Raw genomic sequence first — 13,530 nt, 5'->3', positions numbered from 1 at the left:
GTGTAAAACAAAATTAATAAAAACATGTTGAAAACACAAAATGCACCACAAGGTTGTCTCATTTCTTTCTGAAGATATTTTATAAATGTTGAAATGTATTATTTCCAAATATAGTCAAATGTACAGAAAATGCAGAATTCAAGAATTCCATCATATTGAAACCATATACATGACATATACATGTCTAATCCAGAGTTGAAAATGAATTCATCATCATAAATGTGGATCCAAGCAAAATTTTAGCCTATGTCATGTAAAACCAGTGCTGCGTTGCATCAGTATACAGCATGTACCAGTCCACAGAGTTCAAACATGCCATTTACTATCTTTCAATATACTCCAGGTGTACTTTGTTGCAAATCTCACCTGTCGAGCCATGCCAGAAGACTCTTGGCTGCAGCAATCAGATCCACCACAGAGGTAAGAAAGTCGTTGGGCAGCTTGCGAGTGGCTCGACCATCATAATGCCCGCTGCGGCGCCTGCCTGTGATGAAGTTCTGCAGGTTCTTGGCAGATGCATTAAGCTTATGAGAAAGAGTCTTCAGGTTCTCAGTCTCTAGTCCATAGTTCTGCAGGAGAGAAAGTAAATCCCCTTGTTTGAACAGTTTGTCTGTGTTTGTTTGAATTTCTGATGCATTACAAGAGTTTCTGCCAGTGTGAAACTGAAACCAGCATTTCTCTGTGTATTAAAAATAAAAAAATAAAAAAAACTGGCAGAGGATCCCACTTTGTTGCAATACAGTAGATGCTGCTTAAACATGTGAGGAATGAAGCCCAGTGACCCGTCCACCCAACCCCGATTCCCTCCAACTGTCACTTCGCATGTCTCTGGATAGCAGAACACTCATCACCCTGACCGGCGAACGTCAAGTGTTGGCCTGCGGGTGTCTGTCACATCAGAATTTCTTGGGAGGGGAGAGTACAGCAGGAGGGGCACTAATCATATTTAATACAGCAGTGCCTGAGAGACTTAAACTAAATCCCAGTTACGTAAAGAGCTTTGGGGCTGAGGCAAGGCCCCCCTGTGCAGCGATGCAAGGACTTTAGATTCAGATTGCATCTGTGACCTCAGTTCACTAAACCTTTATCTATGTGTATCTCTCAACCTAACATCTTCATCTCTACTCCAACCTCTTCACCTCTTACTTTACCATATGATCAAGTATTTCATTCTATTACATTCATATTTATCAACAGCATACATGTACATTTTTATATAGGCAGAAATAATGGATAAATATAACCAATGCATGCATTCTAGGTGTTGGATTCAGCAGGGTACCACAGATGGAGAACATACCCACGACAAATTCCCCCCAAAAATATTTTGCATGTATTAAAAAGAGGTTGACAAATTCCTTGTTGCTATGAAGAAAAAAATTAATGAACTACAACATCACACGAGATATTTTGCATTAATGTACAGTATAAGTAAATTCTGAGTGGATTTAATGTCAAAGTGTGATAAGACCATCTGCTTTTAGAATGGATCCTACAAGACTCACGTCAGTCTTTTATCCGCTACCAGACGTGATGTGAAGACTGATTGGGGTTCCAGCCTGGCATTATTTCTATTTCAACAGAGAGAATAAATACACAGACAAACTCTGTCCTTTATGAAGTTGTATTTTGGAAAACCATCTGTTGTATCTGTGTGTTCCTCATATTATCTGATTCCTTTTGTCAGCATGAGCTCAGCTAACATAATATTCTGAAGACTGGTCAACAATTAAGACAACTGTTAGTTGCAAGCATAGTTTTTGTACAGATAACAGAGTACATAAATAAATGGATAAAAACATACACTACAGTAATAGACTCAATGATGTGTCTTTGACAGAAATTTGTGTTTTGCATTATTACTGGAGAGCTTCTCCTGGACTCAAAGCCACATTGTTACTGTCTTTTCTTACATTGCTGTGATCTTGCTGAACTAAATCATAATGCAATACAGGGCTGAGGTCGCTGCAGTGACAAGTGAAGTGTAACAAGGTATATAAATATTGGACATGACTGTTTCAGCAGCACATTAGCTTCTGCGGTAGAGCAGTAGTCTATCGTGCTGACACTCACAAAACTTGTGTTTCTGAGAGTCGGAGCAGAAATCTCCTGAAGAAGCTCTAATCCATGTTCTGAGATTTGCCTGCAGAGTATATTTTGAGATTATCAAGTAGATTTGCCTTGATGTTCGAAACGGCAAATTCGTTTTTTTTTAGTTCTATTGTAATTATTTCAGTTTCATTTAAACTGAGATTTTTTTTTTTTAAATTGCAGCTTGCTGTTTCAAGGACTTGATGGATGACACCATCAAAATTAACTGCTGAAATCTTGCATAACCAAAACGTGCATTTTCCAGGACCATTTTACCTCCTCATTTCAAAGGTTGACGACATCATACTTCTGGGTTTGTAGAGAATTAGGAACATTTATGACTATGATGGTGATGAGGAGGAGGAGGAGGAGGAGGAAGTGGATGGGGAGCAGGAGGAGGAGGAGGAAGAGGAGGAGGAGGGGGAGGAGGAGGAGAAGGAGGTACCAAATGTGTCACAGAAACTTAACAGCAGTGGTGTGGCATGCTTTAGAGTGACAGCACGGAGTCGTGGGAAGACGCAGTGGGAACTTGGTCTCACCAGAGCACAGAGTAAGTCAACAGCCTCCAATATAAGCTCCTGATGTCCGATTCTGGACACTCCCAAATCCTCCAGCTCCTGGTGGGTGATTCGCAGCAGCTGGTCCCCCCCTACGTTCTCCCTCTCAAAGGTCTTTGTGTACTGTTGCAGGCAATCATCCAGGCCTGAGAAAAGTACACAGAAGGACAGGACAACTTTCAGAACAGCAAGACAAGGTGAAAATTTAATTGGCCAGATTTCCTGATTCTTGAGAAACTATCTTTCGCATGTATTCAAGACGGGTCTGACATCCCTTTCCTTGCCAGGGAATATGCTGTAAATCTCTAAAGTGTGAGAGTAGGATGCAATTCTGTTATGTTAAGTGTGAAAACAGCCCCTGTCAGAAAAGAAATCTGACAGTCCTGAGGTGTATTTTCAGCTTTGAAAAGGCTGCAAATTAAAAAAAGGGGCTGTCTCTGCTCAGCTTGTTTAACATCTTTCACTCTTGTAGCAGGTGTTGAGTCACTTAGCAAAGCAGTTAATGAAGTGTAGCGCACTAAAACTACAAGCCAAGGTTGTATTGTGCTCTAGGAACACAAAATGGCCTTACCTGCTAAAAATTGCAAGCTTTATGATGTGTGTGTCTGTGTAATCTTTCCATTCTGTGTACCTTGTAAGTCAATGGTACCCAATCTGACTCTATAAAAAGACAGCAAGTAACCAAGGATTGTGTTTCATTTCATATACGGTATACCAATATCAAAACACTTTATATTGTTACAGATGTAATATTAATGCATGTGTAGTATACATTCTAAGGGACACGTCTGTAGTGTAGGTAAAAAAGAAAAAAACAAAGGCATTCTGAATCTCCATTTGATGTCTATACATCAAAAACAAAAATAAAGTTATCACCAATACAACAGCATCAGAAACAAAATCCAAGAATTACCCTTGACTTAAATGAAGACTTCCATGACTCAATGTCAGCAAAACTTTCTGAAACACTAAATGATGGTGATAATGACAGGGTTAGGGTTCGTTATATTATTAATTATCACCAACTGGAATAGGAAAAAATAATATCAAAAAGAAAAGCAATTAATAATACTTTAATTTGATCATTTTAACATCAATAAAACAAATTATTTATTCACAAAATCCATCCATCCATTTTCCGCCGCTGTATCTTCCATAGCAGGTCATGGGGAGCTGGAGCCTTTCCCAGCTGGCACAGGGCGTGAGGCGGGGGACACTCCGGGCACAACACCAGTGCACCGCAGAGATTCACAAAATAATAATAATAATAAATATAAACTGCAGCTCCAGTGGTAAGAGAGATTGTCTACTCAAAGGAAGATCCGTAGTTTGATAAAAAAATATTCTCGATTAACCTACTGAACCCTTTTTTGCTCTTCCCAGCTTCAGTAAACAGAGAGGGTTGCAAAAAATCAGATCCACAATGCTGAAGGACAAACTGTCAGTGGTAACCACAAGTCAAGAATAGCTGATGTAAAGGTGAATATTCTTATTTTTTCTCTAAAATCTAAATGTAAAAATGACAACAAAAAAAAGATCTGTTGACAGACTACTTGATAAGTGTCTGATCCAAATGTACATTAGTACGTATATAAGATTGGTGAATAACACTAGACAGTGCTCTGCATGCTAACTGGTTATCCTTTTACCAACTGAAACAGAGAGAGTAGCCTTTGTACGGTTTTTTCTAAACACTCTGTGAGTGAGGAGGAAAACAGACAGACAGCTCTTTGCTCATCTTCTCTTTTCATTACTAAGGAATAATTATGTACATTTAACTCAGTGCTTTGCTTAAACCTTATCAAGCATTCAAACCGCATCTAGCTGGCAGCTAAACACTGGATAAGGAAACAGAGTTTTCATGGCTGGCGAAAAAACTTAAAGGCTCAACTAATCAGCTTCTTTACCACATTAATTGAGACTCATTATGTCAATGCATTCCTTGAAGTATTCCCTGCGTTGCTATAGTAACCATGACTCTGGATTTTTGGCAGGGATTCTCTCAGCATCGAAGCAAATTAATTTTGAAAAAGTGAAGAGAGAACATAAAGGCTTCTATAAAGTAACTATATGGTAGCGGTGGTCTTGTATAGCTTTCTGCTGATTTCATTTGCAATAATTAAAAACTTAACAAAATGTATAAAGCGTGGCATCACTGTTTGATAGTGACTTGTATTAAAAACACAAAAAATAAATCCTCACAATCTGTTCTGGAACGCTAAGCATCAGCGTTTTTTACCACTGCAGCTGAAATGCCACTTATTTCCTTCGATGTCTGTCGGGTCACATGACAGAAAGCCCCTCTGGATGAAGGATACTTCTCTCAATGCACTAAGTAATCTCAACTGTATCAGTTTCCCTGTGCCTTTATGCACGGGTCAGATTATCACTGAAGAGAAATTAAAAGCAAAGCACCACTACATTCTGATCTCCACTCTGCTGTGGATAATCCACTGCTGATGTGAGGTAAAACAGATATTTAAGGCTGTTAACATTGTTATTGTAGATTTATGCTAATCTGACTTGTCAACAATTACTGTCATGGTGTCCATCAGATGAGGACATGAGTCCAACGCAGACAAAACTCAAAGATATATGTTGTACTTCCCATAACATGAATTACATTAATTCACGCTGGAGATTACATTAATCCTACATTAGTTTTATGCCGCAAACAGCTGCAGATTCATAAAAACAACACTTTCCAAAAAGAAAAAAAACACCTATGATATGTGTTTCCACAGCTACCATCAGCATGTCAAGACGAAAATTTCAGTCAATGCTGGAATTCTTTTCTCTTTGTGATGGAGTCTTTGTTGCAACTGGGAATAGAACGTATTGCCCACACAAAACATTAACAGGGGGTAGAGAGAGGGGTTGTGAGGTCACAGGCTACCCCTACTTGGCCCCTGGTGACATCACAAGGCACTATACTAATAAAGGAACCGTGAATGCTAATGACAAAACGTTGCAGAGCTAAGAATGGCTGTGTGACCAGAATGAATCCCCCCCAACCCACCCACCCCACCACCCTTCTCACCCCGCTTCCTTTCCCTCAGTCCCACTCCTTCCCTCACTTTAAATTACCATTAGTGGGCTCCGGGCACAGAATTGTCTCTGCTCCACTTGTCAGATGTGGGACACAGAAGAGTCATCTCTCACAGCCAATCTCTGCATCTCGCTGCCCACATTTCTCACTTGTGAATCCAACTTCCTTGCCAATCATCTCAGAGCTCATGTGAACTATTGTGGTGATTCTGTCTTTCCTTCCCACACCTCGTGTCTCACTTGTCTGTAAAAAATCCTCCATGAGGTCACAGATTACCGGGCCCAAAAGCATCCGATTTGATACGAAGCGTTAGATTCAGGTGAAATTTGTGACACACAGCTCAGACTCAAAGAGGTCTGATCTCTGCAATCATAATACGTCTGAGCCAGCAGAAAAAGGCCTTCAGGCTAAGAATTATGACTAAGGCACTGCATCTATGTATGTGTGTGTGGTGATGGTGTGTGTGTGTATATGTGTGTGTGGGGGGGTATTAGGGCTGTAAAGATGGATGTGTAGGTTTCATCCATAACGTCTCTGAGGGGCTGTGCCTGACACGTGAGCACATAGCTCTGCAAAACAATGCAGAAATAATGACTGTAACAAACAAACAAACAAACAAATAAACACTCTGGATGATCTCAACTGAGTTCAGCATCTCTCTTCACGTTTTGCACATACAGGATAGTAATTGCATTGATTAGTTTGTTGTGCAAACAGACCACTGCACGTCTAATGAGTTGTGGGTTTGTTTTGAGTCCTTTATCTCCCGTCTCAACCAGACAGTCTTCCTTATCCAAACCAAATGATGTTAGTGTTTAATTTATTCTGTTTTCTAAGGCTTAACTTGGATGCTTTGTTTCTGGTGCTTCATCAACAAGCTGGAGCTTATCTGTTTGCCTTTGAAACTAATTCAATTTAAACCTAATACATGACTGTAGCTGCTGTGACATTAAATCGCTGTGATGCCTGGAAGCATGAAGTCAGAGCTTGTTTGTGTCTTAATGGATGAACCTCACATCTGGTTTCAGTGTGAGGTTCTCTGCTATAAAACTAGTTAAGACAGTCATGAAGGTTTGTAAGTCAGCTGTGAATACTCACGACTGAAAATCAACTGTTTACCGACACTGCACACATAAACCTTGGTCATTCATTTAAAAATCCCTGATGTGAACACAGGTCCAATGCGCAGGGTTACTGCTGTGATCTCCAGCATCCTGCGCGTCACCAACAACCTCCGCAGGACACAATAGAGGGTTCCAACGTTTTGAATTTGTTTGGAAATGGGCTGAAGTCGCCTTGACGTTGAAACTACGCCACAAAATCGATTAAACGATGTTATTAAATGGTTTAGGAAGCTGCAAGTCGATTCCACCCGAGACTCAGCAGGTGTTTTTGTTCTGCTCTGGCATTTGGGCTCGAAGCGCAACACTATATTCACTGCAATATGGCCAAAGGAAGGAACCACCGGGTTCTGTGTGTCTCTCATCGCGCATGAAGCTTACCTTTCATCCAGTCAACCACCTGACTGGAGCTCCACTTGCTGACAGGCTCCATAACCAGTGCCATGGAAGAAGTTTGTCTTGTTCACGGGTGTCAAGAGGGGGGGGGAAAAAAAACGCTCCTCACAAAAACAGTCCCTCCCCCCTGGGATTGAAATTAAAATAATGACGAAGGATAATTTAAAATAAAAAATAAAAATGAATTTATATCTAAATTCTTCCCTGCTAGGTGTTTACAAACAAAACGAGGCGGATCCAAAATGTCCCTTCCAGAAGCCGGAGCGCAGCCCAGCAGACTTACGCACATTCCTGTGCTATTTGCTCGCTTGAAAGAGCTCTTTTTACTTGCCATTCATGTCAGGCTCAGTGGCGGTGAGGTTGGTGGGTCGCTGCTGCCCAATCTCCCCCCCCCCTGCCCTCCCCTCCTTCTAAAACACATCCCAGTACCATTCAGAACAGAGGAGAACAACGCAAAGACTGTCACTCAATACTTGCGTCTGGGAAGGCTGGGTCGGCTCTGAGCATCCTCCCTCATGAACAGACATGGAGTCACAGCCCTCACCGTGAGAAGTGAGGCTATGAGGGGCGATTAGTGCCACACGGAGGAAGCAGGAGCCTTAGTGGGGATGAGTCTTCATGCGAATTAATGACGCCCACACGGGACTTGGATTAGAATAAGAGCCGAACTGTAGTACCAACAGTTCAGGCAAGAAAAGAGCAGAAATTAGTACACATAAACTTTTATGAGTGTATAATGTATTAAATGTAAAATACACTTTATAACTAATTGAAATTATTTTAAAATACCAATATTTCCCAGTTATTGCTGAAACAGGCAAAAATGCAAAAAAAAAATTTTTTTTTTAATGTGATTATAGTATAAATTAAAATTTCAGAAAACAAAATGAAGAAGTAGAATGTCATGACCAAACTCATGAGTCATTACAATTTTGACTCACATGCCCCTTTTCACCATGTCACAATATCTTGTGTGATTCAGCGTATGATTTGTTTGCTGGCATATGTTAGCATGTGATGTCTGTGGAGATTCTTGCTCATGCAGGCCATGGGAGATCAACTGGACTCATTGGAAAACCTGAAGCTGTGTCGCCTCTCATCTTCCAGGTTACTTAAAGACCGGCCATCTTTGTCAGATGCCCGAGGGGCATTTTGGATACTACATCAATTTTCCCATTTCAAACGGAAACCAGAGCTGCACAGACTGTTCGTGCTAGCCAGATAGTTTCACTCAGAATTCGTTGCCGTTTTCTGTGTCGTTCCTGCTGTTTGGACTCTCTGCTCAAAAACATAAAAATTGTGGGAACAGTTATGACACTCTAAAATTCTGTTAACTGGGAAGTCCATGTATAGTTATTTCTTCTGCTAACGTAGTAGATGTCTTACGCCATATTGTTCACATGATTCCTTGTGGTGTATGCGCCGTGATTGGCTGGATGCTTGATTGACAGGTAATGGGTGGAGTTGGTGACAGTGTGAGAATTTCAAGTGAAGTTATTCAAATATATAGGTGGGGATACTTCATTTATTCGGATAGATAGTTAATTATCTATGTGTGTGTGTATATATATATATGTGTGTGTGTGTGTGTGTGTGTGTGTGTGTGTGTGTGTGTGTGTGTGTGTGTGTGTGTGTGTGTGTGTGTGTGTGTGTGTGTGTGTGTATATATATTTATACTGTGTGTATAAATATATATATATATATTTACTCACTTACTTAACTACTTACTTATTATTTACTTACTTGTAAAAATATTATTTATTTATTTGGTTTTGCACTTCGTAGACAGTCCTTGCATATTGTCAGCTACATTATGACCAGTTTTGTTTGTCCAGCTGAAAGAAAGGCTCTATTATAGATAGAGCCTATCTATCTATAGATAGGCTCTATTATAAGAACGACACTATTATAGATAGATGGATAGATGGATGGAGGGAGGGACAGACGGACGGACGGACAGACAGGAAATTGTGTACCTTACTCCAGTACTAAGGAGGCATGGTATGTGTTTTGGCAATACAGTATTTCATGAACAAGTTATTGAACAAGGAAGTTCCTATTTGTGAATATCTGCCCATATCTCTTTGTCAGTTATGGCTGTGGAATTAAACCAAAATGGTTTAAAATAGAGTCTCTGAATATAACAACATAACCATTTTGGAGAAGAAATTCGAACACTAAGAGAGAACATGTCTCACTTATTCAGACAATGGAAAAAAATACTGTAACACCCCTTGTGTTGTCTAATGACCGACAAGGATGACACTCACGACACTCTCTTTAGCGGCCTTTATTCGGCCTCCAGCCTCAACAATCCTCACACCAGGACTCTTCAGCAAACTCCCGCTCACCGCTCATTTACACACTTTCACACACCCCTCCAAGTTTTGTGAACTGACGCACAGCTCAACACACGCGTAGACAGAACTCAGGGCAACAACAAAACAACAACAGCGTCAGTAACATTAGCACAGGTGATCACAATACACACAAATATAGGAGGAGTTTTGTATTAATTTTATTTTACTTTTTCCTCCAAGCTTCATTTGTGCAATTTCAAATCACTGGGTTCATGTATGAAAACAAGGACAACAAATCATAGTCATATAATTATTTATTACTGAAGGTGCTGTTGCGGTGTTCCATGTTGTTCTGAACCACTTTAAATTTTTGTGCATTCATTACTCTGAATTATGCAGGACTCATGTTCTCAGCTCTCATGTGCTGTTCTGTCTTTAATCTGTGTGTGGGTACAGCAGGTACAGTATGTGGGATAAACTATTTAGAGCACTCAGCTATGCTGCTGATACAGCTGTTCACACCTTCAATCCACTCACCCATAGAAAATCATTACCATTCATTAGTCTAGTTTAAAATTTTGATGACAGCTCTACAGCCTAAACTCAAAGGTAATGATTTGATGCTGCAAACTTTCTTAGTTATAGAATAAAACCAACCATTAACTTTAAATCACTGAAAATAGGAGATTGGTGACAGTTTTATAGTGCACTGTTATACAACTGTGCTCATGTAATCAGTGGGACTCTAATTCTGCAAAAATTGAATGATGCCTGACTAGCGTCCCACACATGGACACTGTGAAACTACTCATATTGCATCCTTGGAATGAGACACAGTCGGCATCCATTTTATTTATATATATATATATATATATATATATATATATATATATATATATATATATATATATATATATATATATATATATATATATATATATATATATATATATATATATATACATACATACATACATACATACATACATACATACATACATACATACATACATACATACATACATACATACAGTATACAGAAAACGAATGAATGAACAAATTTATTATTTAGTCATTGTTTTTATATTAGAACACAAACAATTGAACAAATTGCATCATTATTTCTGCAAGCAAGCTAAACAATGAATAAAGCTGATCTGCATGGGGCAAAAAAAAAAGATCCATTAATTCTCCAGAAGCATGCAGAAGCATTGTGAGCACGTCGTACGCCACTAATCCAGTCAAGAGAAACGGATTCCTTCACCACGCTGAACCTTGGGGCACTGCTCGCCCCTCATACACACCACGGTTTCCTTCTGCCGTCTTTGTCGCTGCTCACGCCTCCATCACACAAAGCGCAGCGGAGCGATCACTAATAAGACAAGGATGCTGACACGCGTCCCGCTATTTCCACGTTCTGTATTGGTAAACACCTCGGGGTGCAAACCTACATTTAATGCATGAATACAATACTGCGATACATAGAAAGTGATTATTACACCATACAACAGAAGATACAGACACTGATAACCAGCATACTGTACACTAAGTTTCTATAAGACTTTACCTGCCATGTTTTTGTTCTTCATTCCTAAAGTTCTTTCTAATGAGGTCTAACGAATCTCTCATTCATTAAACAACTTAATAATGTCTAATGATAAATTAGAAATGTACATCAATTGGACGTCCGGCAAAGGAGCAAATTCACGCAATTGACGCTCAATCAATAATGAAATCAATGTCTCAAGGATGGTAGAAATCGTAAAACTCTCCGTAACCAAATATTAATCATCAAATGACGTTTTTCGAACAGTTGATTTTCTACAATGACCAGCAATCCAACGTACATCGATGTTCATAAATAATCAAATAAGCTCAACGAGGATATCAAGTTTTATCCCGTCATTACCTTTATAAAGTATGTAGTATGTTGAAAATACAGCCAGAAAAAAATTCATGTAAAGCAATAAACAGGGTTTACCAACGAGCATACTTGTGAAACATCAGATAATAAAACGCGCCAACATAGCAGATGGATATAATTTAGACGCCGGCCTTGAGTTGTGTGCCTGTATTGGTCCAATTTTTTGCAGCAACGTGTTCAAATTAAAGGTGTATAGAATTTTCTCACAAGTCAGTAAATTTTCCAGGGAGGAATCAGAGAGTGGCCGTTGAAGATTTTTTTTAATAAACATAACATCACAGAAATAATGACTAACACTGTAATGCAAGAGATTTTTGATAGTCAGATTTTATCTGATAATTCTTCAATAACAATAATCAATCAATCAATCAATCAGTCAACTTTTATTTATATGGCGCTTAATCACATCTGAAGATATTTCAAAGCGCTGTACAGATAGAAAGCCAACAATGCCCTCCAGAGCAAGCACAAGCGACGTTGGCGGGGTAAAACTCCCTCATCGAGGAAGAAACTCCAGGCAGGACCTCGGCTCTGGAGGGCGGTCATCCGCCTTGACCTCTTGACCACTCCCTTATAAATATAACCCACCTGTACAAAAAAGTGTGAATATTGGGTGAAAAATAATATTACTATCCCGTCTGTGTGGCTTGCGTGTGTGCCAAATTTATAAAAAGGAATAATGTTTCGACCATCAAGCAATGAGCCCTCACTTAAACCAGATGAAAGACTTGAAATTTCTGCTCATGTTTTTGTTAATTCATTTTTTCTTTTAATAGTGATTAAATGAAGATAACCCGATAAAGTTAGTAAGGAACACACTAGAAGCCGTTCATACAGCCTCTGTGATCCTCTTTCGCCGAGGTGCCGTGTGTTTTACCCATCTGGCCAGCAGATGGCAGCAGCTGCTCTGTCGTGTTTTTGTAACGTGCGATTTAACAGCAGAAGAAGAAACTTCGACTTCCTGAACTGACCCCAGAATCAGGTACACTGACTGTGTGTTAGATATAAAGCATTAATGTTGTCGGTAAAGTGTTTAAATTACATGTTTTGACATAACAAAAGTAATGTTCTGCTTTATTCATAAAGTTTTATTACTTTAGTTGTGGGTTATAGCCTTTCCAGGTTACCATTCTGATGTATTTTTAAAATAGAAAGTACAGTACAGTGACTGCCTCTGTTCGCCCAACCAGTTTTCTCTGTTGGCAAAACTGGATCCAGTCATGCCTTGTAATTTCAGCCTGTTTTTCAGGAAACCTCCATGAAGTTTGGGAGTATTTAATGTCTAAAATCAGATATTAGGGGAAAATGCTGAATTGATGCCCATCCTGAATTTAAAACTGTTGTAGTGTAGGAGCCATCCATGAGGGTTGGACTGATGTGTATGCCTGATGGTGCATGTGAGGGTACTGGATTGTGGTGAGAGGAGTGGCACCGGGGGGTGCCCTCAGTAGTTAACAACAAATGTCCCTCACCTCTTTTCACCGGTTGCTTGTTGGTTATGACGTGAGGGTGAAACTTTCTGTTGACCGCTTGGGATATTTTTTGTCTATGTTTTATGGGCCTTCAAAATGACTATAAGTGTCGATTCCTGTGCAGCGTATCAATAAACAAAGATTATTGATCAGACCCAGAAGCTAATTGTTATTAATCGGATCGCGGGTCATCAGTTAACTCCAGTGTTTGGCCGTAATATGTAGGATCTTATGGAACAAAGCACCTGTTATAAAGATGACAACCAGTATAAATGTGGTATCTGTGTAAAGGATTGTAGCCTAACAAGAGTGTAGGTCCATATCATCTCCAGCAGATGACATCATTTGAGGGTACCGCAGCAAAACTGAATTAAAGGACATAAATGTAAGGGATTACAAAACGATTAGATACAAGGAAAAAACACATTCACTCTTTTACCAAACTATATTTTTGCTTTCTAAATACTTGCTTGTTTTATTGAGACGTTTGGTTCCTGTGCACAAAACAAAGCTACAAATTTTAAGTTAAAATTGTTCTCAAACCCTAATGGTGGAAATTAATTTAATACTTTTTGAATTACACACACACACACACACATGCAGGCCAGAATAAACACACA

General features: G+C 39.4%; 1 protein-coding gene across 4 annotated transcripts in view; it reads right to left on the bottom strand.

Annotated features, from left to right (window-relative positions):
* The window catches only part of LOC137606120 (connector enhancer of kinase suppressor of ras 2-like), a 30,926-nt gene extending 23,592 nt beyond the window's left edge, over window positions 1-7,334 (bottom strand). For all 4 annotated transcript variants that reach the window (XM_068331214.1, XM_068331215.1, XM_068331217.1 and 1 more), the window contains exons 1-3: window positions 7,200-7,334; window positions 2,631-2,794; window positions 367-569 (exon numbers count right to left, since the gene is read on the bottom strand). In XM_068331214.1, coding sequence (XP_068187315.1) covers window positions 367-569; window positions 2,631-2,794; window positions 7,200-7,263 — 431 coding nt within the window. In that variant the 5' untranslated portion in view covers window positions 7,264-7,334. The remainder of the gene's footprint in view (window positions 1-366; window positions 570-2,630; window positions 2,795-7,199) is intronic.
* Between the last annotated feature and the right edge of the window lie 6,196 nt (window positions 7,335-13,530).

Source organism: Antennarius striatus, chromosome 13, assembly GCF_040054535.1.
Source record: "Antennarius striatus isolate MH-2024 chromosome 13, ASM4005453v1, whole genome shotgun sequence".
Lineage (NCBI taxonomy): Eukaryota > Metazoa > Chordata > Actinopteri > Lophiiformes > Antennariidae > Antennarius > Antennarius striatus.
This window is presented reverse-complemented; position numbering and strand designations above follow the sequence as displayed.